This window comes from Microtus oregoni, unplaced genomic scaffold, assembly GCF_018167655.1.
Source record: "Microtus oregoni isolate MIOR12 unplaced genomic scaffold, Mior012 000007F_ref0000211, whole genome shotgun sequence".
NCBI classification, from domain to species: domain Eukaryota; kingdom Metazoa; phylum Chordata; class Mammalia; order Rodentia; family Cricetidae; genus Microtus; species Microtus oregoni.
In genome coordinates this window covers 58,348,300-58,374,734 of record NW_024543066.1, presented here as the reverse complement: position 1 = coordinate 58,374,734, position 26,435 = coordinate 58,348,300, and the positions used below count along the sequence as shown (strand labels likewise).

The following is a 26,435-nucleotide window of genomic DNA, read 5'->3' as shown; positions in this document are numbered from 1 at the left end:
TTTTACTTTTAATCATTTATATGCTTCAATTTTAAAAGATTTATTAAGTAATCTTATGAATCAAAATACAATGTAGTCTTCTGGACATTTTATAATGTAACATCATTTTGTTGGTATTTTTTTCTTTTCAAGACAGGGTTTCTCTGTGTAGCCCTGGAACTCACTCTGTAGATCAGGCTGGCCTTAAACTCTGCCTCCCAAGTGCTTGGATTAAACACATGGGCGAATACACCCAGCATTTTTTTTGTTTTTATATTTTCTTCATCACATTGGCTACAGCTCATCACTAACATAGCCATGTTCATGATAGGGTATAAAAGTCACTAAAGAACAACGTGAAAAAAGGGCATGTGACAAAAATAGAGATTTAAAATGACTGATTTATTAAGCACTTTAGGGTTATTATGTTATAAATGGTTATAAGAAAACATAAAAACGACAGAGTAAGATATAGAAAGAACAAACATGAATATCCCGGGGACTCTGACAGAGTTCCGGCTACAATAAGGTCTTAACTTGTTTGCAAACTTCTCAGAGAGAGATAAAGTTACAAAGTGAATAGACTATAACCTAGTTAGTACATTAAATACACAGTTGTTTCTTCTGGCAGAGCGGGTAAAATTAAGTTAAAAGAATATATTTCATCTTCATGATGTTAGAAAAAGGAGACAGTGTTTAGATTTCTGGATAAGAGCAGTCGCTAGCAATCCCACAATGGTTTTTCTTATTTCTTGCCATTCGGATATATCCTTGATCACCAAAATTAAGACCCCAACTACAAAAAGAAAAAGAACATACAATTATAAATTAATATAATGAAACCATATTATTGTTATTTTTATCTTCTTGCTTCTTCCAAAAGACATATATTTTTAATTAATTAACTAATTAATTTTATTTTATGAGCATTGGTGTTTTGTCTGCATGTATGTCTTTTTTGTTGAATCCCCTGGAATTGAAGTTACAGCAGTTGTGAGCTGCCATGTGGGTGCTGGGAATTGAACCCGGGTCCTCTGGAAGAGCAGTCCGTGCTCTTAACCATTGATCCTCTTCTCCACTATACATTTGTATATTTTTAATGCAGGCTCTGATTATGTAGCCCTGGCTGGCCTGGAACTTCTATGTGGAGACTGAGTCACAGACATCTACCTACCTCTATTCAGAGTGCTGGGATTAAAGGCCTGTTTTTAGGGTTTTTTGTTTGTTTGTTTTGTTTTGTTTTTGACAAGGTCTCACTATGTGACCCAGTCTGACCTTAAACTCACAGCAATTTTCAGTCCTGACTTTCCAGGTCTGGGATTCCAGGTATGGGCCACTACATACACTAGTTCCATATTGCTGAGCAGACACATCTAACGATAATAATACAAGATCCATTCCTGCCTTCTAAGCTTGCCTTCTGTAAGGGATGAGTATGGAATTTATAACTCCCCAGCTCTAAATATCTTTGCACAATAGGGTCATAGGTAATGACCCTCTTTTAGACAAGAGTCTTATGTATCCCAGGCTGGCCTTAAACTTACTATGTTCTGAGACTTGATCCCTGTGATCCCACCTCCTGAGTACTAGGACTGTAGGCGTCATGTGTCACAATGTGTGTCTTAAGGGTAATGACTTTGCAGCAAACACGTTTCTCTAGAGAAATCTTCTAAGAAGGATTTTTGAGCTACTACCATGAAAGTATCATATAACAATGAATTCTAAAGTAAATGATAAATAATTCAGCTGTAAATGACCCAGAAATGGATGAGATGCTTTCTGATGTAAAGACATCCCAAAACCAGAGCATCCTACGTTGTGAGGGATGTGTTGCCTGGCACCAGATAGAGGCTTCCAGGCTTGCTGAAAACTGGTGTCTGCCTGGGCACACAGCGCCACACGGTTCTAAACTCGACGCAACGTCGTGGAGACGGAAGCAGGAGGATCAGGAGTTCTCGGCCGTGGAGACGGAAGCAGGAGGATCAGGAGTTCTCCGTCCTCTTTGGCTACATAATGAACTTGAGGCCAGTCTGGGCTGTGTGTGAGCCTGTCTCAAAACAAACAAACAAACAAACAAAACCAGGAGGAGGAGGGGCTTTCATGGAGGGATGGGGGAATTTGGAACATGACTTAGGAGGGTCCTTTAGAAACTCAGTAAGCTACGAGAGAAAAGATTGTTCCTATCACTGAAGAAACAAGCCAAAAAGGGTGTGTGTTAAAAAATGACAAATACAAAAGAAGTTCAAGGAGCAAAAAAAGTTAAGATGGTTCCACAATCAGCTGATTATTGAGGTGAGCGGGTGAATCAGTTCAGTTTCTCAGCTGCTTTCGCAATGGACCATACGAACACTACCATCTGTTAACCCGTCACAATGAGAAATGTGTCCTTATCTGGAAATAGGGGCATTGGAGCCATCATTAGTTAGATTAACATGAAGTCATTAGGCCAGTTTAATCCAGCAGGACTAAAGGCAACACAGTGAAGTGAAGCCATGTGAGAACTGAGAAAGCTGGGGAAGTACACAACCTTTTCCTCCTTTCCATCTTGTGTGTGTGTGTGTGTGTGTGTGTGTGTGTGTGTGAGAGAGAGAGAGAGAGAGAGAGAGAGAAGAATCTTGTGCAGCTTAGGTTGGCCTTGAACTTGCTATGTACCAAAGGCTGGTCTTAAACTCCTGACCCTCCTGCCTCTACTGCCCAATTCCAGGATTGCAGGCATGTGCCACCATACTGCGGTATTTTTATTATTAATTAACTAGTTAATTAATTTTTGAGACAGGGTTTCTCTGTATAACAGCGCTGGTTGTCCTGGAACTTGCTCTGTAAACCAGGCTGGCCTCGAACTCACAAAGATCTGCCTGTTTTTGTCTCCCAAGTGCTGGGATTAAAGGTGTGCGCCACCACCATGCAGCAGTTATTTTATTTTTCAACTGAAACATATTTGATTAGAAATTATCATGCCAGGTGGTAGTGGCACAATCTTTAATCCCAGGATTTGGGGCTTGGGGCAGAGGAACATGGATCTCTGAGTTGGAGGCCAATCTGGTCTCCATACAGAGTTTTGACAGGTGTAAGAGGTGTGGCCCTGCTGGGGGACTTGTGTCACTGAGGACGTGTTTTAAGAGCATAAAGACATGCACCATTTTGAGTTTGCTCTCATGGGTTCCCGCACATAGTGCAAGATTTGAGTTCTCGGCTGTTCCTGCTGCCATGCATGCTGTCTGCAGCCATGCATGCTGTCTGCTGTCTGCTGCCACACTTCCCTGCTGTGATGGCGGGGGACTTTTCTCCCTCTGGAACCATAGACCCAAATAAACCCTTCCCTGCTCATGCGTTTGATCACAGCGACAGAGTAGTAGCTGCTAGAGTGAGTGAGGGACTTGCCAGGAAGCCTGGAGACCTGGGCTCGTCCCCAGAATCCAGGCATCCACTCACGCACACCCGCACACACCGTGCACTTTCACATGCGCAGCGAGAAGAGACAACAAAACACGCGTGAAGGGGAGAGAAGAGCACCCATTCCAGCCTAGAGCGGGGCCAGGCGAGAGCTGAACCAGAGACAGAACGAGAGGGGCAGAATCCAAGACAATTTGAGGCAAATTTGGTTTGACTTGTCACTTGATTGGCCCTGGAGAGGTCTGGGATAACTCTACGTCACTTTTGGGTAACAGTGTTCTGTGATATGATTTACTGATATGGGAAATTCTGGAGGGAACAGCATGGTGGAGAGAGAACTGAGTTCTTTGGCCTCGCTGAGTCTGGAGAAGTAAATGCCAGCGAGTGACTATGACTCACCCGAAGGTGGCGTTCTGGGCCGGTGTCACACAGGGTGGGGGGAGTTGAAGGTTTACAGGGTGCAGGAAAATCATGAGTGGGACGGTGTAGACAAAGACAGAAGCAGTAATCTGGACCCCTGGGGCAGCCGAGGAGACCAGTGCCAGGTAGTTAGGAGTTTGAGTGCAGTTTCAGAGATTGGTCCAGTCATCGTGGGGGGGGGGGGGGCATGGGCAACAACATGGTGCTGGAACAGTGGCCAAGAGCTACTTCCTGATCTGCAAGCAGAGATGGGGTGAGGAGCTGGGCCTGGCCTGGCTTTTTGAAAGCTTAAAGTCTACCCCCAGTGACACATTTCCTCCAAAAAGCCACACCTCTTAATCATTTTTATCCTTCTCAAATAGTGCCACTCCATGAAACCAAACCATTCTTATTAAAAACCACTGCAGTGGGGGCAGTGAGTAATTCCTATACATGGTCCTCCTTGTTGCTATGGTGCCCAGCATCCGATCAGCAAGAGCAGTTTTGCTGACGCACCCCCTCCCCCAGTCCTGACAATGGAGCTGACGGTGACGTGCAAACGCATTACCTGTTTTTCACAAGCCAGTAGTCTTTGCCATCAAGGGTCCCGTAGCCAATCACTAGTACGCCATGATTTACGTTGCCAGTACAGGAGGGGTCATCATAGACACCTGAGCATAAAACAGACGGAGAAGAGACAAGTGCTACGGGCCAGCAAAACATACATGGACATCCGACTGCTTTTTATTAGGGTCTTGAAGATATGACAAAGTGACTTGGATGTCATAATTGTTTGATATCAGTACTATTAGTTTTCCTGACAAGTTTGAGATCGATCCAGAAAATTTATTTATATTCATTCAGCACGTTTTTCGAATTCTCCCAATTTATGTACAATCAACTGTATGTCTTCGTATAAGCTTGTAAATGGTTTTGTCCGCTTTGAGCCTTTTCTAAATTAAATGCTCCTTAGTGCATGTTGTAGCTTTCTACCGTGTATAATGCGGAGTTCTGCCTTTAGTGGATGCTCAGGGTCCGTGTCATCAAGCTTAGTATGATGGCATATAGTTTTTAGTGTCAACCTTAGAGAAGTGTTATGTGCCCTCCTTTAAGTTTTCATAGTGTTGGCTGGCGAGATGGCTCAGAGGTTAAGAGAGCTGACTGCTCTTCCAGAGGTCCTGAGTTCAATTCCCAGCATCCACATGGTGGTACATAACCATCTATGATGAGCTCCAAAGCCCTTTTCTGTTGTGCAGGCAAAATGCAGATAGAACACTGTATCTTAAAAAAAAAAATCCATAGTGCTTAAGATCCCAGGCCAGAGTCTCACGTAGGCCCTCTAACGTAAGTCAAAGATGACCTTGAACTTCTGATCTTCTTGCCTCCACTTCCCAGGAGCTGAGATGACAGGCTTGCAGCACCAGGCCCAGGATATATGTGTGCTGGGAATTGAACCCAGGGTTTCATGTATGGTGAGAGAACATTTTAATATCCTACATTCTTTTCTTAACCGTCAAATGGTATTCCACGTCGTATCTGTGCCATCTTTTCTTTATCCATTCATCAGTTTGATTACAGACACACCCACCACACCTAGTGGCAACTCATTTTTGTGTACGGATTATACGACCTGTAACATGGTTTTTCATTTGCATGGGTTTTAATCCTAGCGCCACCAGTTTCAGGCTGAGTGATTCAGTCGAGCTAACCCCTTTTCTTTAATTTTGGTTTTAGATTTTTTTTATTATTATTTTATGTGTATGAGTGTTTTGCCTGGATGTGCACTGCATGTCTGACTGGTGCCTGAGGAGGTGGGATCTAGGAACTGAATCTGGATCCTTAGTGCTCCTAACCACCGAGCCAACTCTGCACCCCCAAGGCAGACAGGCAGTGTTCCTGTGTAAATTAGGGTCACCGTGCAGATGAAATGAGATGAGATCTATGAAGAACTGAGTGGAGTGGTACTAATAAGCTTTGAGCAGTGGGATTCACCAGTTAGAACGAGGTATGGGATGCTCAGTCGAGGCCAGAGCCTCCATGTTTACCGCTTTTGTAGAAGAAGAAGGACGAATGGCTGGCATCGATGCCCACAGACACAGGTCCTTTAGTAGCCACCGCTTCCTTCAGCGCTTCCTCATCGCCGTAGGGGAGCTCAGTGTACCTTGAACATGTGGCAGCTCGATTTTTTGCGTCATAGTGACACTTTTCATCCTAAAAATAAAAGCAGAAAGTCTACTCCAGTTTCCTGGACTTCAGATATAATTCCCCTCTCACTGTAGCCTGTTCAGCCGGCTAGGATCCTCTTCCCGCTCTTCCCGCTCTTCCTGCTCTCTCCCTCTCCAACCCCTCTTTGTTGTTTTGTTCTGGGTTTTCCCATTTGTTTGTTAAAACACTGTCTCAAACTGGGCGTGGTAGCGTGGGTTTATAAACCAAGTTCTGGGCCAACCGGAGCCATTTGAGATAGCATAAAACAAACACAGACAGCACTCAGGAGGCAGAGGCAGGTGGATCTCTGTGAGTTAAAGGCCAGTCTGGTCTACAGAGTGAGTTTTAGGCCAGTGAGAGTTACATAGTGAGATTGTGTCTCAAAAGCAGAAAAATAAACAAAAAATCAAGAGGTTACAAATATGTTTGTTGAATTTATGACTGTGCTCCCCCCTAAAATCATAACAGAAAAGAGAGGCTGAAAGAAATAAACCAAAATAATATTTTGAGACCAGGTTTCTCTGTGTAGCCCTAGCAGTCTAAGAACTCCCACTGTAGACCAGGCTGGCCATTGTAGACCAGGCTGGCCACTGTAGACCAGGCTGGCCTTGAACTAGAGATCTAATGTGCATTGGTGTTTTGCCATGGGTGTCAGATCCCCTGGAGCTGTAGTTAGAGACACTTGTGAGCTCCAGGTGGTTGCTGGGAATTGAACGCAAGTCCTCTGGAAGAGCAGCCGGCGCTCCTAACGGCTGAGCCACCTCTCTAGCCCCTAAAATGTGATTTGATTGCATTTATTTCTATGAGTGTGGAGGTCAGAGGATGACTTAGAGGACTTGGTTCTCTCCTACCACGTTGGACCAGAGATCAAACTCAGGTTGTCAGCCTTGCTTACAGGTGCCTTTACCAGAGGCACTTACAGGCCATCTTACCAGCCTAGAGGAATCATTTTTCTTCTCCATTTTTTTGTTATATTACTCAACAGAATTTGTACGAAAACAAAACAAAAATCTTGTGGCAAAGAGGCTAACACTGAGCCTTTTAGGCGGGAGGATGAGCTTGCTGATGGCCTGAGAATACCGTTAACCATTGAAGGTTGCAGGACTGAAAAGCTGAATATCAGATAACACACAGAAGGCTTTAAAAAATATTTTCTTTAAGCCTGTATTTAAATATGAATGTTACTCGCTTGTTTGAAAATATTTTCTGCTTTGGGCTTGGCGGCAAAACCCTATAATCTAGCATTTGGGAAGTATAGGGATAGGCATAGGAATAGGTATAGGAATATACATATGCAGAAAAAACAGAAATTCAGAGCCTGCTCAGTTACAAAGTGAGTTGGAGGACAGCCTGGACTGCACCATGAGACCCGTAACAAACAACGACCCAAACTCCCACCGGTAGATTAGGAAGGTCACCGCGTCCCAAAGAGTACTCTTGATATCAAAGAGCTGCTGATGGGTTCTCAGAGGGGTCAAGCAGTTGCGTTGGTGGTGCCCGAGTGGCAGTGGGGGGAACGGAGTCACATGAGACAAGTAGACGCACCGTGGCTTTGTAGGGATAGGAAGTGTCGGATTCAATGCCGCCGTTATCGATGATGTACTGAAAGGCCTCGGTCATGAAGCCACCCCCGCAGCCTTTATTTCCGTATTTTTCTGTGGTTGAGCAATCCACCAGGTTCTGTGCACTGAGAGACACTAGCTTCCCCGTTTTCAGCTTCAGCTGCGCTTCGAGGGCCCCCACGGCACTGAAAGCCCAACAGGCCCCACAAGAACCCTGAAATAGAGAAGTTGGTCTCAGAATCAGTAAGAATAGCTTCCATAGCTTCCATGGCGCAAAGACGGCTCTAGCCCTGCCAAGAAGAGCTCGCTTCCGAACTGATGCCTTTTTCTCTCTCAGACAAAAGGAAGGAAGACGGCGAGAGCTTGCATCACACCAGATGAAAGTACGCACCAAGCATGTGCAAAGTCCCAACTATCTCCCCCTCTAAGGAAAACAGAGGCCACAGGTCTTAGGGTCTCAAACCCAGGACAAGTGGCTGAGGTGCCTATTTAACGTACCAAAGCAGATCTAGATGGCCACCAGCTTCTCCCAGCATCCCTCAGTCCCTACCTAACACAGGGTGTGGCTGGTAAACCCCATCCCCCCTACCCTAAACTTCTCCAGCCCAGGGGCTAGGCTGCCCTTCCCCCGTTGTCTTTTCTTAGATAATCCAGACGTTTTTGTCTCGCCCTTACTCTCCTGGCTCTCTCCTCTCCCCCTCACACGGCCGAGCTCAGGGTCATGTTCTCTCTGGACTCTTCTAGACGTCCCTGCCCCTGGTTATGCTCTACCTCACATCTACAAAAACCTTCTCCTCCACCAAACCTAGGAGCAGCCATCTCCTTCCCTTTTTGATTTTTTTCCCCATTCAACAGGACTTGAGAGGAGACAGAATAATTCGGGCCAGCTGAGCTGAACAGGAGGGACAGAGGCACTTTTGTTGGGGGATTTCCGATCACACTGCGAACCCCAAGTTTGCATTTGTGTTAATTAAATAAACTTAACCTTGAGAGGCTGCATTAACTACTAGTTGACAGAAAGCAATCATAGCGCACCAGAAGGCATCTGGAAGAGACAGAGAGACACAGGAAGTAGTAGGGAGGGATTTGGAGTGGTGCAGCCTTTTCTGGTTTGTGGAGACACCAACAAGGAGAGGTTAGTTAGTTGCAACTCAGCCTCTCTGAGCTAGCAGGTTTTCACCTCAGCCTTTGAATCACGAATCTTATTTATAAATAGAACAATAGATATTTTGTTAAAGCTACCTTTAGAGACAGTGACAGAAAGGTGCCTGCAGGGTTGTCACCGGGCTGCAGCCTGAGCAGCCAGGACGCTGCTCGGAAAGCAGGCCAGTACCTGCGGAGTTGTCATTGCTGGCTGAAATAGCAGTAACTCAGCCACTGTGCCAACGTTAAAACAACACACTTGTATTCTGTGCACCTCATGCTGTAGAAAGGAGCCATTAGTGCACATTGTAAACAGTGTGGCCAGGACACAGAGTGAATGACTTGCGAGTCAGAGTCAGTGCACTGCAGGTGAGGACTGCAAAGCTCAGTGACCTGGGAAGCAGGCAAACGAGATGCCCAGAGAGGTGAGAAGGAGATGTGCTCAGGAGGTCATGGGGAGGGATCACTAACACCAAGAGTCTCACAGACAGGGCAGACCCTGCCCAGAGGCCAAGGCTCAACTCTGGAAAGATTGACTGCCTTCTTTATTTCACTCCCTATAAAGCCTGCTGCCCAGAGATGAGATGTAAGGCAGATTTCCAGAACATTCATCTGCTGCCTTCTCAGGCCACCAACTGTCAGAATAAAATGTAGCATAAGATTCAATTCCTGGGGCTGGAGAGATGGCTTAGTGATTAAGAGTACTTGCTACTCTTGCAGAGGACCAGGCTGTGGTGCCCAGTATCCACATGGTGACCCACAACCTTCTGGAACTCCAGTCCAGGAGATTTGATGCCTTCTTTCAACCTCTGCAGGCATTGCATGCAAGTGGTACAAGCGCGCACGCGCGCACACACGCACACACAAGGCAAACATGTGTACATATAAAATAAATTTTAAAATTTGATCTTCACAGATCTCAAAAGAATGGTACTCAACTTCATATGGAAAATCAAAAAACCCAGGATTGCCAAAACAATCCTGTACAATAAAAGAACTTCTGGAGGCATCACAATCCCTGACTTCAAACTCTACTACAGAGCTACAGTACTGAAAACAGCCTGGTATTGGCATAAAAACAGACAGGAGGACTAATGGAACCAAATAGAAGACCCAGATATCAATTCACACATGTTCGAACACCTGATCTTTGACAAAGAAGCAAAAAACATCAAATGGAAAAAAGAAAGCATATTTAACAAATGGTGCTGGCATAACTGAGTATCAACATGTAGAAGAATGAAATAGATCCATATCTATCACCATGCCCAAAACTCAAGTCCAAATGGATCAAAGACATCAACAAAAAGCCAGCCACACTGTCGGGCAGTGGTGGCGCACGCCTTTAATCCCAGCATTTGGGAGGCAGAAGCAGGCAGATCTTTGTGAGTTCGAGGCCAGACTGGTCTACAAGAGATAGTTCCAGGACAGGCTCCAAAGCTACAGAGAAACCCTGTCTCAAAAAAACAAGAGCAACAACAACAACAACAAAAAAAAAAACACAAAACAAAACAAAACAAGCCAGTCACACTGAACCTCATAAAAGAGAAAGTGGGAAGTACACTTGAACCCATTGGCACAGGAAACCACTTCCTAAATATAACTCCAGCAGCACAGACACTAGGAGAAACAATTAATAAATGGGACCTCCTCGAGAAGCTTCTGGAAAGCAAAGGACATGGTCAACAAGACAAAACGACAGCCTACAGAATGGGAAAAGTTCTTCACTAACCCCACATCAGACAGAGGTCTCATCTCCAAAATATACAAAGAACTCAAGATATTGGACACCAAAAGATCACACAATCCAATAAAAAAATGGAGTGCGGACCTAAACAGAGAACTCTCAACAGAGGAATCTAAAATGGCTGAAAGACACTTAAGGAAATGTTCAACATCCTTAGTCATCAGAGAAATGCAAATCAAAACAACTCTGAGATTCCATCTTACATACTTGTAAGAATGGCCAAGATCAAAAACACTGATAACAACTTATGCTGGAGAGGTTTTGGGGAAAAGGAACACTTCTACATTGCTGGTGGGAATGCAAGCTGGCACAACCCCTTTGGATGTCAGTGTGGCGATTTCTCAGAAAACTAGGAAACAACCTTACCTTCCTCAAGACGCAGCAATACCACTTCTGGGTATATATTCAAATAATGCTCACAAGGACATGTGCTCAACTATGTTCATAGCAGCTTTGTTTGTCATAGCCAGAACCTGGAAACAACCTAAATGCCTCTTGACTGAAGAATGGATAAGAAAAATGTCGTACATTTATACAATGGAGTACTACACAGCAGAAAAATATAGCGACAGCTTGAATTTTGCAGGAAAATGGATGGAGCTAGAAAACATCATTTTGAGTGAGGTCACCCAGACACAGAAAGACAATTATCACATGTACTCACTCATAGGTGGTTTTTAAACACAAAACAAAGAAAGCCAGTTTACAAATCACAATCCCAGAGAATTTAGACAACAATGAGGACCCTAAGAGGGATGTACATAGATCTAATCTACATGGGAAGTAGAAAAAGATAAGATTTCCTGAGTAAATTGAGAGCACGGGGACCTTGGGGAAGGGTTGAAGGGGAGGGGAGAGGCAGGGAGGGGAGCAGAGAAAAATGTAGAGCTCAATGAAAATCAATTACAAAAAAATTTTAAAATTTGAAAAAGATTCAGTTCCTATTTCTGCTCATTGACATCTGTGATGTCAGGCACCCACAAATTTCTGTCACAAAATGATGATTCATGTGAAAGAGCTTTAACACTAGGGTGACTGTTTTCAAACATTATTATCATAGAATCTAAAAAATATTTATTTCCTTATATGTATGTGTGCATGGATGTGCAGATGCCCTCAGAGGCTAGAAGAGGGTGTTGGATCTCCCGAGGCTGACGTTACAGGCAGTTTGTGGGTTGCTTGTTGTAGGTGCTGGGAACCAAACTTTGGTCCTCTGGAAGAGCAGTAAGTGCTCTCCACTGCTGGACCAACTCTCGAGCTTCTATGCTTAGATGTTTTTTTGATCACTTGGGCAGTGGTGATGGTTCATGCCTTTAATCCAGTACTCAGGAGGCAGAGGAAGACAGACCTCTGAGTTTGAGGCCAGCCTGATCTACAGAGTGAGTTCCAGGACAGCCGGGACGATACAGAAAAATCCTGCCTCAAAAAAAAAAAATTTTTTTTTTCATCAAAAGATATTTTGTAGGCTGAGCATACAAATTACATATTTGATGAGGGGCTAAGATCCAAAATATGGCGTAAACTTAGTTTTGTTATGCTGTGAATTCGAGGCCAGCTGGGCTATGTAGACAAGCCAAAATAAAGAAATATGTAAAAAGAAATAAACAACAGCAAAACAAACAACAGCAAAACCCTTAGAATTTAGTTGGGAAGATGGGAATAATAAAAACAGGCAGAAAGCAGCCAGGAGACAGTGAGGATCACCTCTCTCCTGCAGTTAAATGCAGGAGGGGAACACTGGGGCCAGGATCAGGGGCTGGTGCCTCTCACCTGGTATTTCACTTCCGTGACACACCCCTTCTCTCGCCAGTCCATAGAATCAGGCAAGTTCTGTTTAGCGTTAAACTTGTAGGTGCCGTTTCTCCGCGGCTGGCTGAGAGGAACTCTCAGAGAGGTCCTCATGCACGAGATCTCTTCCTTGGTCTGCAAAGCAAGTAAATCACTCGTTTCACCTAGAGAAGTTTTCCTCCCTCCTTCCTCCCGCCCTCCTTCTCTGTGCATGCCTTTGCAGGGACTGGGACACACGCACCATGGCTCACATGGGGAAGTCAGGGGACATCTTGTAGGAATGGGTTGGCTCCTCTACTGTCTGGGTCCCCGGGGTTGACCTTAGGCTGTCAGGCTTTGACAGCAAGTGCCTTTCCCTGGTGATGCTTGCCTATCTGTTTTATTTGATCCTAGGGATTGTAAACGTGAATACATTTTAAACTAAGAAAAATGAGTGGTTGTGGCCCTGGTGTAGATATAGCTTGATTATGAAACAAACTGTCTGTGGGACCTAACAGTGAGGTGAACTGTCTGTCTGTGGAGTTGACTGTGGGGTGAACTGTCTGTCTGTGGAGCTGACTGTGAGAACTGTCTGTGAAGCTGACTGTGGGGTGAACTGTCTGTGGAGCTGACAGAATCTTACAAAGCAGTGTAAAAAAGCAAGTCAGGCTGTTTTTCCTCAGAACTACAAAGGATATTGCTACATATAATTGGGCAGTGGTGGCACATGCATGCACACCTTTAATCTTTGTGAGTTCAAGGGCAGCCTGGTCTACAGAGCAAGTTCCATGACAGGCTCCAAAGCTACAGAGAAACCTTGTCTCAAAAACAAACAAACAACAATAACAAAACGAAGGATAGTGCTACATCTAAGTAGAAATTGGTTTCCAAGAATGTCTTCTTCCCTACTAAGATTTTTTTCCTTGTTGATTTTATTTTCTGCTCCAGCACTCCGTGTGTGTGTGTGTGTGTGTGTGTGTGTGTGTGTGTGTGTAGGCCAGGAGCTGACTTTCAGTGTTCCATTACCTTCCACCTTATTATTTGAGACAGGGTTTCTCATTAATCTTGAACTCTTTCACCTACACCAGCTGCCTGCCGGCCTCCAGGATAGCCTTGTCTCTGTACGCTGCATAGCAGCTGCAGGATAGCCTTGTCTCTGTACGCTGCACAGAGGCCAGCAGGATTGCCTTGTCTCTGTACGCTGCACAGAGGCCAGCAGGATTGCCTTGTCTCTGCACCCTGCACAGCAGCCTGCAGGATTGCCTTGTCTCTGCACCCTGCACAGCAGCCTGCAGTATAGCCTTGTCTCTGTACGCTGCACAGAGGCCAGCAGTATAGCCTTGTCTCTGCACCCTGCACAGCAGCCTGCAGTATAGCCTTGTCTCTGCACCCTGCACAGCAAGCCCTCACCCTCCGATTCATTTTCTTATGTAGGGCTTTAGACTTTATTTTTAAGTATTGTGATTCTTAACTTTGATTGTATTATACCTTTTTGTTGGTGGCAGTGTTTTTGGTTTTCATTTTGTTTTGTTTTGTTTTTATTGTTGCTCTTTGTTTGTTTTGTTTTTCAAGACAGGGTTTCTCTGCCTAGCCCTGGATATCCTGGAACTCACTCTGTAGACCAGCTGGCCTCAGTATTTCCTGTAAAGAAGGGATTTGGTAGATGTGGTGTGTAGTTCTAACCCCAGCACTATGAAGGTAGGGGGAGAAAAAGGATCCAGGTCATTCTCAGTTATTCTGTCCAGCCTCGGCTGCCTGAGGCTGTTAGACTGCGCAGGAGGGGAGGAAGCTGTTTTTATTTTATGCGTGGGCTTGCTCACACCTCAGCACACGTGGTGATCGAAGGGTAACCTGAGGAGGTCGGTTCTCTTCTGGCATCACGTGAGACCAAGGGAGCAGATTCCGGCTGTCATGTTTGGAATCATCTCACACACTCCCCATCTTCTTTCTCTTTTACTTTTCTTTCTCATTTTTTTAAAAAAAAGATTTATTCATTTTTTTTTGTGTATGGATGTTTTGTCTGCATGTATGTCTTCACAAGACTGTGGAACCTTGGGCATGACAAGAACACATGCATCTAGGACTGCCCAGGAGAGGAACAGCTGGAGAAGCACCATAAACGGGTTGCCCATGCACGCTTAGGTATTGCCGGCGCACGAGTGATGGTGCGTGATCTCTGCACACCAGAAGAGGGCAATGGATCTCGTGGACTACATCATCATGGGTGGTGGTGAGCTGCAGTGTGGGTGCTGGGACCTGGACTCAGGACCTCTGGAAGGACAGCCAGTGCTGCCCTGTTTTATCCTTGTCCTCCCAGTGTGCCTTCAGATCACTGTTGGTGACACAGAAGCCAGACCTGCCCAGCTGTGAAGTAGGGACTGTTTGTGGTTTACCTACCATGTCTCCCATATGGTTCATGCTCACGTCATAAGAATGCATTCCCATGGAATATTCCAGATTGTGACGCATCACGAACTTCAGGTTCTTTTCCCAGATGAGACGTCGTGCGTCTTCTTCATTCTGAAACAGAAGGAAAGTGCATGCCAGTGGAATTTATATTATTAATTTTAATACTCTCTGTGTGTGTGTGTCTCTCTCTCTCTGCGTGTGCGTGTGCGCACGTGTGTATGTGTGTGTGTGTGAGCCTGTGGGTTCAGGTATCCACAGAGACCAGAAGAGGGCATCAGATTCTGTGGAGCTGAAACTTCAGGTGGCGAGGGCTGGGAACTGAACCGGAGTCCTCTGCAAGATCATCAAGAGCTCTTTACTGCTGAGTCGTCTCTCCAGGGTCCTAAGTAGTATTCTACTAAATGCAGATATATCTAGACGCATGTAAACAAATGAATTTCCCGAAACAACTGCTAAAATCACGTTTTAATTTAAATTCTTGCTCTTAATTTTTAGATGTTTATTAATATATAATTTATGATATATGTAACGAATTTTCTTCTCTTTTTCCTTCCTTGCTTATTGTGAATTTGCTTCTTAACACTCCAAACGTTAGAAGCTTGTTTGATGTGAGTCCCTAATAGGTAACAAGCTCTAATCTGTCTAGATTTTTCTTTTCTTTTTATTTTTCTTTCTTCCTTTTTATTCTTTTTCTTTTCCTTTTTTTTTTTTTTAAAGACATGGTCTTATTATGTTGCGTTGGCTGTCCCAGTAATTCACACTGTAGCTCAGGCTGAACCCGAACTCACAGCAATCCTCCTGCCTTGGCCTCCTGCATGCCCCCAACACCTGGCTTTGTAGATATTTATAAAATTCTTTCTTGGGACTGGGGAGGTGACTCGGAGGATAAGAGCATTGGTTGGTCTTCCAGAGGTACAGGGTTCAGTTCCCAGAACCCACATGGCAGCTCACAACTGTCCTTAAGCCCAGTTCCAATGATTCTGACTCCTCCTCCTCACCTCTACAGATACCAGGCACACACGTGGTGGTGCACAAACATACGTGCAAACAAAACACTTAGACATGTTGAGTAAGTAAATCTTAAAAGATTCGTTCTCACTCCTGCAAAGCAGGTCAGCTGATTATAAATTTCTGTTTTTCCAGCTATTTTAAGCTGTTACTTCATTTTCTCCTGGTATCCATTGTCCTAGTTAAGGTCACTAAGGTGATGAAACACCACGCCCAAAGCAACTAGGGGAGGAAGGGGTTTGTTTGGCTTACACAGCAGTGTTCTTCACTGAAGGAAGTCAGGGCAGGAACTCGGACAGCACGGAAACCTGGGTTGGAGGCAGGAGCTAATTCAAAAGCCAAGAGGGGAGCTGCTTACTGCCTTGCTCCTCCTGGCTTGCTCAGCCTGCTTTCTTATAGAACCCAGGACTCCAGCCCAGGGATGGCACCACCCACAAAGGGCTGGGCCCTCCACCCCCAATCATTAGTTAAGAAAATGCCTTGCACACCAGTTCGTCTGAAGCCTAGGTTTATGGAGGCGTGTTTTCCACCAGAGGCGCCCTCTTCTCCAGTGACTGTAGCGTGTGTCAAGGCGACGTAAACTAACCAGCACACCATTGCTGGGAAGCACGAGTTTGACCATTGTACCTCTAATTATAATTTTTTTTTTTTTGAGAGAGGATCTTCTGTAGTTCGGGGCCTTGAACCTATATAACCCTTCTGCTTCACCACGTGCTGGTGACAGGCTGCCCACCACAGCCCCTGCTACCGCTGGTGATGATGATTCTTATTCTTCTGGCCTCAAGCTTGCCACCACCCTCCTACGCCTACCTCCTGGGTGCTGGAGTTGTCCGCACGCTTCACCACACCTGGCTCCTGTACCACTGTTAACTGGGCTTTTGTGATTTTTTTTTTCTTAAAAATCTTGCACTTCCAGCCAGGTGATAGTGGCGCATGTCTTTAATCCCAGAACTTGGGAGGCAGAGGCAGGTGGATCTCTGTGAGTTCGAGGCCAGCCTGGTTTATGAGAACAAGTTCCAGGACAGGCTCCAAAGCTAAAGAGAAGCCCTGTCTCGAAAAAACAAAAAAACAAAACAAATCTTGCAGTTTCTTATGTGTGTCTGAGTGTGGGTTTTCACATTTTCCTCCTTAAGCTTGGTTTGAAGACTCAGGAATATTTTTATAACTGAAAATTCTCAGCTGCATCTTTTCATGTATCATGTATCCAGCACTCTGTCTGGCTCTCAGGTGCAGTCTGGAGACTCAGACTCTCTTGTCTCCTGCTGCTGTCTGGATAGACTCCACCCCATTTTACTTCTGTATGCTGCTTTCTGTGTGAATGTCTTAACTATTTGCAAGGTTATGGGTTTGGAGATGGAGAGGTGGAGAGTGGTAAGAACGCCTACTGTTCTTGCAGAGGACCTGGGTTTGGCTCTCAGGACCCACATGGTAGCCCACAACTGTCTGTAACTCTAGTTCCTAGGACCCAGTGTCTCTTCTGACGTTCACAGACATGCACATAGTATACTACATCCCGGCGCGCGCGCACGCGCGCGCGCACACACACACACACACACACACACACACACACACACACACACACGGACTCATGGTCTCTCAACTGAACCCAGAGCTTGCCAGTATAGCTAGTCTGGACAGGGAGCTGGCCTGGGAATCCCTCCTCTCTGCCTTCAGGGTCCTGCAGTTACAGGCAGGCTGAGGTGTTGTAGATGGGATTGTTTAACAGTGGTGTGTGTGGCCGGGCGCTGGTGGTGCACGCCTTTAATCCCAGCACTCGGGAGGCAGAGGCAGGCGGATCTCTGTGAGTTCGAGACCAGCCTGGTCTACAGAGCTAGTTCCAGGACAGGCTCCAAAGCCACAGAGAAACCCTGTCTCGAAAAAACAAAAAACAAAAAAACAAACAAAAAACAAAAAACAGTGGTGTGTGTGTGGGGGGGTTGTAGATGGGATTGTTTAACAGTGGTGTGTGTGGGTGTTGATGGGATTGTTTAACAGTGGTGTGGGGGGATTACAGGTGTGTGCTACTGTGGCCAGCTAAAAAGAGTATTTTTAATCCATAGCTTGTTGGATCCATAAATACAGAACATGCAGATCTGGCGAGTCAGCTTGATGCTAAACACTGTCAAGCTGTGGTGGAAGAAATTCAGAGTAGCCGGGCGGTGGTGGCGCACTCCTTTAATCCCAGCACTCAGAAGCAGGGAGATCTCTGTGAGTTCGAGGTCAGCCTGGTCTACAAGAGTTAGATCCAGGACAGGCTCCAAAGCCACAGAGAAACCCTGTCTCAAAAAACCAAAATCACCAAAACAAACAAACAAACAAACAAACACAACCCCCCCCCCCCCCAAGAAATTCAGAGTAGTACACGGGATTGGAAGAATTAGATTCCTGCAATGCCCAAACTATCCAACAGTTTAGAGACTCCATATAATCCCTGCCAAAATTCCACTAGCATTCTTCACAAACACACAAAACAGTCCTGAAAGTTTACTGGAGCCACTGACCTCAAACTTCCAAGTCTCGAGCGACAGAACCAAAGTGGGGACATCACAGGACCTGACCTCAAAGACACCACAGTCCACAGTGACGGAAGCGCGCAGGCCGAGAGCGTGAACGACGGAGCACCCAGAAGCAAGCAGGTGCGTTTATCGTCAGTTAGTTTTTGATAAAAATACTCAAAATACAGACTGGGAGAGGATGACCTGATTGCTCTAATGGTGTGGGAATCGTGATTCACGCGCAGAAGTTTGAAACTGGGTCCCGCCCTGATGTGCGAGGATCATCCACAATTGATCAAAGGATTAAAAACAGGATGGTGGGATGGCTCAGTGGGCAAAGGCGCCTGAAGCCAAGAATGACAACCCAGAACCAGGTGGTGGAAAGCGAGAACGCCCCCAGGCTGCTTTCTGAGTGTCTCATAGGAGCCATAGTGCATGTGTATAAATCAACAAAAACGTAAAACTGACAAATTCAACACAATGCCCAGCAAAATCCCAGAAAAATTCTTCACAGACCTCGAAAGAATGGTACTCAACTTCATATGGAAAAGCAAAAAATCCCAGGATAGCCAAAACAATCCTGGGCAATAAAAGAACTCCTGGAGGCAATCACAATCTCTGACTTCAAACTCTACTACAGAGCTACAGTACTGAAAACAGACTGGTAATGGCATAAAAACAGGAGGACCAATGGAACTGAATAGAAGACCCAGATATTAATCCACACACCTTCGAACACCTGACTTTTGACAAAGAAGCAAAAAATATAAAATGGAAAAAAGAAAGCACATTTAACAAATGGTGATGGCATAACTGGATGTCAACATGTAGAAGAATGAAAATAGATCCATATCTATAGCCATGCACAAAATTCAAGTCCAAATGGATCAAAGACCTCAACATAAAGCCAGCCACACTGAACCTATAAAAGAGAAAGTGGGAAGTACACCTGAACGCATTGGCACAGGGAACCACTTCCTAAACATAACCCCATCAACACAGACACTGAGAGAAACAATTAATAAATGGGACCTCCTGAAACTGAGATGCTTCTGTAAAGCAAAGGACACTGTCAACAAGACAAAACGACAGCCTACAGAATGGGAAAAGATCTTCATAACCCCACAACAGACAGAGGTCTCATCTCCAAAATATACAAAGAACTCAAGAAATTGGTCATCAAAAGGACAAATAATCCAATAAAAAAAATGGAGTACAGACCTAAACAGAGAACTCTCAACAGAGGAATCTAAAATGGCTGAAAGACACTTAAGGAAATGTTCAACATCCTTAGTCATCAGAAAATGCAAATCAAAACAACTCTGAGATTCCATCTTACACCTGTAAGAATGGCCAAGATCAAAAACACTGATAACAACTTATGCTGGAAAGGTTGTGGGAAAAAGGGAACACTTTTGCATTGCTGGTGGGAATGCAAGCTGGTACAACCCCTTTGGATGTCAGTGTGGCAATTTCTCAGAAAATTAGGAAACAACCTTCCTCAAGACTCAGTAATACTACTTTTGGGTATATATCCAAAGGATTCTCAATTGTGCCACAAGGACATGTGTTCAAATATGTTCATAGCAGCTTTGTTTGTCATAGCCAGAACCTGGAAACAACTTAAATGCCCCTCAATCGAAGAATGGATAAGGAAAATGTGGTACATTTACATAATGGAGTACTACACAGCAGAAAAAAATGACAGCCTGAATTTTGCAGGCAAATGGATGGAGCTAGACAACATTATTTTGAGTGAGGTCACCCAGACACAGAAAGACAATTATCACATGTACTCACTCATAGGTGGTTTTTAAACATAAAGCAAAGAAAGCCAGTCTACAAATCACAATCCCAGAGAACTTAGACAACAATGAGGACCCTAAGAGAGACTTACAACATAGATATAATCTACATGGGAAGTAGAAAAAGACAAGATCTCCTGAGTAAATTTGGGACCTTGCGGGAGGGTTGAAGGAGGAAGGGAAGAGGCAGGGAGGGGAGCAGAGAAAAATGTAGAGCTCAATAAATATCAATAAAAAATGTATTTTAAAAAAAGAAGAAAAAATGTAAAACTGAGCCAAGTGTGATGGCACACGCCTTTAATCCCAGCACTTGAGGGCAGATGATCTCTGTGAGTTCAAGGCCAGTCTAGTCTAAACAGAGAGTTCCAATACAGCCAGGGCTGTGTAAATAGATCCTGTCTCAAACACACCAAGAACAACAACCAAACAAAAACTAAAACATTTTTTAAAGAAAACAAAAAAAAACCAAACTGGGTTTGAGATGAGGCTCAGCAGTTCAGAGAATTTATTGCTCTTACAGGGGACCCCACTTAAGTTCCCAGCTGACACTGGGTACTGACAGCTGTTTATAGTCCAGCTGCAGGGTTGCAATGCCCTCTCCTGGCTGCTTCTGGTACTGATATGTACCTGTGCATACACACAGATATTGATACACAACATAAACACAAATAAAATATTTAAAAAATATATGAGAAGAAAACAACTTAAAACATAAAGGGTTGTCAAGCAGTGGTGGCGCACGCCTTTAATCCCAGCTCTCAGGAGGCAGAGGCAGGCGGATCTCTGTGAGTTCCAGGCTGGTCTGGTATTCAAAGTGAGTTCCAGGACAGCGAGGGCTGTTACACAGAGAAACCCTGTCTCAAAAAGAAAACAAAAAACAAAAAAACAAAAAACAAAAAAAACAAAAAAACAAACAAACAAAAAACGTGACACAGATATTTTAATCCACTAAAAATGGACATACCACACGTCCTAGCAACCCATCGCTAGATATATGTCTAAAAGAACAAACTCAAGACATTGGAGAGTTTTCTGCTCTTCTGTGTTTATCGCAGCACCGTTCACAATGACTGAGATACAGAGTCAGCTAGGAGTCAATCAGAGGCGGAGGGATACAGAAAATGTAACATATGTCAGGCTGAGGTGGCGCATGCCTTAATCCCAGCACTCAGGAGGCAGAGGCAGGTGGATCTCTGTGAGTTCGAGGCCAGCCTGGTTTACAAGAGCTAGTTCCAGGACAGGCTCCGAAGCTGCACACTACACTGAATAAGCCAGGCCCAGAAAGACACTTGACTTCAGGATCTTGCTGATATGTGAGGTTTCCACACATCTGAGTTACCCGGAGCTTAGCACACATAGAGCACCCGCCTTTCTTGCTTGAGTCCCTAGGTTCCATCCACAGCACCAATAAATAACTAGATTTAAAACAAAGTCAAACTCATAGAAGTAGAAAGTAGAGTGATGGGTAGCACATCTGGATGAAAGACAGAAGGATGATGGTCAAAGCATGGGTCTCAGGTGGGAGGAGTCGGCTGAGTGAGTGGCATGTGGGAATTAGAACTAACGTCAAATGATTGTATATCTCAATTTAATTTGCTAACTTGCAAAAAATTATGCAGTTACAGGGCCTACTTATTTGAAGTTATGGTTAGCGTTTTAAGAACGATCAATAAGTGTATTTTGAAATAAAGTCAAGGAACAGAGTGAGAAGTGAGACTCAGGAATCCCCATCTAGCTGGGCATGGTAGTGTGCACCTTCACACAGCTGGGGACGCAGAGGCAAATCTCTGTGAGCTCAAGGCCAAGCTCCAGGGCAGCTGGGGTTGTGTGTTAAGATTCCATCTAAAAAGGAAAAAAAAAAAATCTGCCTTGAAGCACTTTTGTGGGCCAGAGACCATAATAAGGAGTTTTAAAAATATTGCTTATGGAACTGGGGAGATGGATCAATGGGTAAGAACACTTGCTGCTCCTCCAGAGGCCACAAGTTTGGATCCAGCTCCCAAACCAGTCAGCTCACAAGCACCTATAACTCCAGCCCCTGGGGACCCAATGCCTCTGGCCTCCAGGTACCTACACTCCCATGCCTATACAGACACATTGACACATACCTAAAAATAAAATCAAATAAAAATTTTTAATTGGGGAGCTGGAGAGTTGACTCGGTGGCTAAGAACGCTTCTTCCTCTTGCAGAGAACCCAGGGTTAGTTCCCAGCACCTGCACGGCAGTTCACAGCTACACGTGACTTCAGTACTACGGTATCTGACACCTTCTTCTGGCCTCCAGGTGTGAATGTAGTACACACACGCATGCAGGCAAAACACTCATACACATAAAATAAAAATACTAATCAGGAAAATAAATTGGGCTGGAGGAATAGCTCAGAAGTTAAGAGTTCTGGCCTCTCTTACAGAGGATCCAGTTTGATTCCCAGCACCCACTTGGCATCTCAACTGCCTGTAAGTCCAGGTCCAGGGACCTGACACCTTCTCTGCCCTGTGAAGGTACCACACACATGGTGTACAGATGAATATGTAGCAAAACACTCATCCACATATGTTTTTTAAATGTTTATTTTTAACTCTGTGGTGAGTGTGTGTGTGTGTGTGCGTGCGCGCGTGCGTGGTGGTGTGAGCATGCCACAGTGTTCATGTGGAAGTCAGAGGTCTCCCCTTCTACCGTGTGAGACAGGGTCTCTTGTTTGAGCCTGCGTGTGCCAGGCTGATGGCTCACAAGCTGTTTCTGCACCTCACTAGGAGGACACACTACTGCACGCAGTTTTCCCTCAGCTCTGGGGGATATGAACTCAGTTCCTCATATGTGTGACAAGCACTTTACCCACTGAGCTGTCTTCACAGCCAAGAGTTTCTGTTCCTCAAACGTGCCGAGTGTGATTTCTCCTCAAAGTCCTGTCCTTGTCCCCGGGGTCTGCCACCCATTCTGGCTGTTGCCCTGTTTCTGCCAGCCCTCTGCTGAAATGTCACCTTATCTGTGGGGCCCTCCCTCACCCTCCTACAGCACTCTCGCCACCCACCACGCTGTGTCTGCTCACTGACTAGTGTGTCCTGTCTCGCAGCTGCGGCAGGAGCTCCAAGCCACGCGAATGTGCTTTGTTTCTATGCAAAGCAGCAACTGGCTAGAAATAAGTACGCAGCACTTCAGAAAACCCCGCTCGCCCAGACGTCGCCTGGGATGGGGAAAGAGCACCATGCAAAAGCGTCCTGCTTGAGAAGCAGCCCCATCTACCTTCTCCTTGTATTGTTTGCCATGGAATTTCTTCCAGAGATCCCAGTGATGGTCCAGGTCTGGGTCTCTCTGCAGTTGCTCCGTTGCCAGGGAACATACGAGGGGCACACAGAGCAGCCATCTCATTCTGCTTAAGGGAAGGGGGCAGAGGAAACACAGCAGTCAGTGGCATGATTTTCATCACATAGGTCCCTTTTATTCGTTTGTTTTATTTATAAAGACAGGTCGCTCTATAGCTCAGGCTGACCTGGAACTCGACCATGCAGCCCAGGCTAGCCTTGAATTTGTAGAAATCTGCCTGACTCTGACTCCCAAGTGCTGGGATTGGAGGTACAAGTATGGACCACCTCCATGGATGTGGCAATGTAGTCTCAAAACAGAAAGTAATTGTGAGACATCTACCAAAGGAACATATTCCTGCAATATAAGGAACTTCTGAGAATGTACAGGCGGAAGAAGGAATTATGTCTAAAATGCTATTCTGAATACTTTTAATATTACATTAATACTTTTAATGTTTCAGGAAGGGACCTGCCGCTGGGCAACGGTGCACGCTTTTAATCCCAGAACTCAGGAGGCAGAGAGAGTTCAAAGCCAGCTTGGTACAGAAAGAGTTCCAGGACAGCCAAGGCTACACAGAGGAACTCTGTATCAAAAAAAAAAAAAAAAAAAAAAAAAACAACAACAAAAACAAAACAAAGAACCCTTCCTTCTGAGGACATTCCTCTGTCTTAAACATTTAAATATTTAAATCACTATACCCTAGTGTGAGCATATACTGAACCGCCCCTTAGTACCTCATTAATATTTAATTTCAAAAATAAGCCAGGTGCAGCGACAGGCGCCTGTACTCCCAGTTTCTGAAGAAGCTGAGGCAGGAGGATTGCTTGAACAAGGTGTTCAAGGCCTGTTGGCCAACATAGATAGATCACATCTCCAAAATCAACACCTAGCGGTCTGCCACAGAGCGCTTGCCCAGTGACTGTGTGAGACCCGTGCTCGCCTAGAGATGGTGTGAGACTCACCCTGACCCCAAACACCAAAACAGCCCAACAGATACGCTTTCCGTGGAAAAGAAAGTTCCAGACACCTTGCGAGACAGCTAAGAGACAATTCAGCTTTTAGATCGAGTAGCCTTAGGTTATTTTCCTTTTCCACTTTTCTTCCCAATAAATCAAGTATCTATCTCAAAGTGGGTACCCCCAAAAAATCTGTCTCAAAGTGGGTACCCCAAAACAGCATTTTCTCATCAGGTGTGGACGCCTACACTTGTGTACACTCTGGAGGCAGAGGCGAGGCAGGGGTAATATTACGCAGTTGCCGCCAGCAGTCAAATCTAAGAGGTGAGATCCTGTCTCTAAACGACAGCATGCCCAACACCCCCCCCCCCCCCTCTGCTTCTATATTTGACAGAAATCCAGTAGTCGCCTGGAACTGGATCTTTTCCATTCAAAAGAGCTGGGATTTTAACCATGCGAGCCTTTGGATCACGCTCACAGAAACCCAGGTTCCAGGGACCTCTCCAAACAGACCCTTCCGAATCAGAAAAACAAGAGGCCGGTGGGGACTTTTGTTTTCAGCTTACTTCCTGAAAGCAAAGATTTAAAAACCTGGCAGCCTGGCTGATGAAAAGATAGAGAACGTTTAAGACCAAATATGTAAGCAATCGAAATGAAAAAGCAGACGGTACATACAAGGCAGCATGAGCAAGAGTCCCCATGGTCCCCGGAAGTGTGGTCCTCACTCCAAAGACGTCCCAGGCAGCAGCAGGCTGGGTGAGCCGACTTTAAGAAGAAATGGAGCTCGTCACATGAAGCATCCACGATGAGGAAGTGAACTTTCATTTCGGTTTCGTGTGAAGCCCGCAGCACAGAGCGAGCAGCTGCCTCCCGCGCCTTCCCTCTCTCACCGTAGAGCCACGTGAGTGCAGGGAGCTGGCATAGAATGACCTCAGTGGGGAGTGGAACGAGGTTATCCTCCAACCCCTCATCATTTTGATGATCCGTTTAATTCACAATGTCTGTTCTGAAACGGGAAAGTTTAGTTTTAAAGACATTTGGATTGGGTTCCTCAAATCTCAGTGCCTTTCTTGGCAGTCTGCAGGGTTGTTTTCACTGCGCTCTGGCGAGTAATTCCAAGTGATCCTGCCTTCTTTGTCTTCCACTGGTCTTATAATTTTGCTTATACTAATGTTTTTTCTATTTGAAAATTTAAAATGTTAAAATAGAAAATTTTATTCAGGCCTGGCATAGTGGTCTATGTTCATAATTCCAGAATTGAAGGCAGGAAGAAGATGAGTTCAAGGCCAACTCAAGCCACGAGAGACTGTTTCAAAACAAACAGGCCTGGAGACAGGGCTCAGTGGTTAAGAGCACTTGCTGATTTGGCATAGGCCCCAGGTTCGGTTCCCAGCACCCACGTGGTGACTCACAACCATCTGTAACTTCGGTTCCAGGGGATCCCATGCCTTCTTCTGGTCTGCTCACACACCAGGTATGCCCCGACACACAGACATACATTCTGGCACTAACACATAACCCAAAACTTAAAAAGTAAATCTAAAAACAAATAAACTGTTTATGTGAAGGCTCACAGGAGGCTCAGCGGCAGGATCGTCACGGATTGACTGAGCCTGGGCCTGTAGCGCATTTGGGGACGACCTATCTCAAACAATGACTTTAATTTATGCAGAGATGGTGCAATATGCCTATAATCCCAGCAGTTTTGGAGGCAGAGGCAAGGAGATCAGGAGTTCAAGGCTTGCCTTACTGCATTGCCAGTCCCAGGCCCGCCTGAGTTAAATGAAACCTTGCCCTCGAAATATAAGACAAGAAAGTAGTAAGATGATGCGCCCCTTTGAACTACTAGTTTGTTTCAACAATGGTCAGTAACTAACCAAGCTCTGTGTGTGTGTGTGTGTGTGTGTGTGTGTGTGTGTGTGAGTGAGTGAATCTGTATCCTCGTGTGCATGTGGAGGTCAGAGGATAATTTGAAGATCCTCTCCTATACCCATGTGTGTTCTAGAGACTGAGTTTAGGACGGCGGCAGGTGCCTTTGCCTGCTCAGCCATCTTGAGAACTATCGTGTATATATTTTTGAAAGAGATACATTAAAGAAATACAAACAGAAACCATGAGGACATCTAAACTGACCATCATATTTAAATATGAATATATATTTTTTCTTTTTTAAAGATTTTTTTTACTGGCCAGGCGGTGGTGGCGCACGCCTTTAATCTCAGCACTGGGGGGGTGGGGGGGGGAGAGGCAGGCGTAACT

General features: G+C 45.1%; 1 protein-coding gene across 1 annotated transcript; it reads right to left on the bottom strand.

Moving 5' to 3' along the window:
* Positions 1 to 362: 362 nt before the first annotated feature.
* LOC121450702 (cathepsin S-like) lies at positions 363 to 24,993 on the bottom strand. The gene is made up of 8 exons (XM_041655926.1): positions 24,852 to 24,993; positions 23,158 to 23,284; positions 14,593 to 14,715; positions 12,199 to 12,351; positions 7,522 to 7,752; positions 5,817 to 5,982; positions 4,340 to 4,442; positions 363 to 775 (listed from the first exon to the last, which is right to left on the bottom strand). The coding sequence occupies exons 1-8, from the start codon at positions 24,875 to 24,877 to the stop codon at positions 676 to 678; spliced, it is 1,029 nt and encodes a 342-aa protein (XP_041511860.1). The 5' UTR covers positions 24,878 to 24,993; the 3' UTR covers positions 363 to 675.
* Positions 24,994 to 26,435: the final 1,442 nt, after the last annotated feature.

Coding starts and splice junctions, on each gene's coding strand:
- LOC121450702 (XM_041655926.1), bottom strand. CDS start 24,877: ATGGGGACTCTTGCTCATGCTGCCTT. Junction 14,716..23,157: donor GCAAACAATACAAGGAGAAG/GTAGATGGGGCT, acceptor CTTCTGTTTCAG/AATGAAGAAGACGCACGACG. Junction 776..4,339: donor TACTGGCTTGTGAAAAACAG/GTAATGCGTTTG, acceptor TTCTTTTTGTAG/TTGGGGTCTTAATTTTGGTG.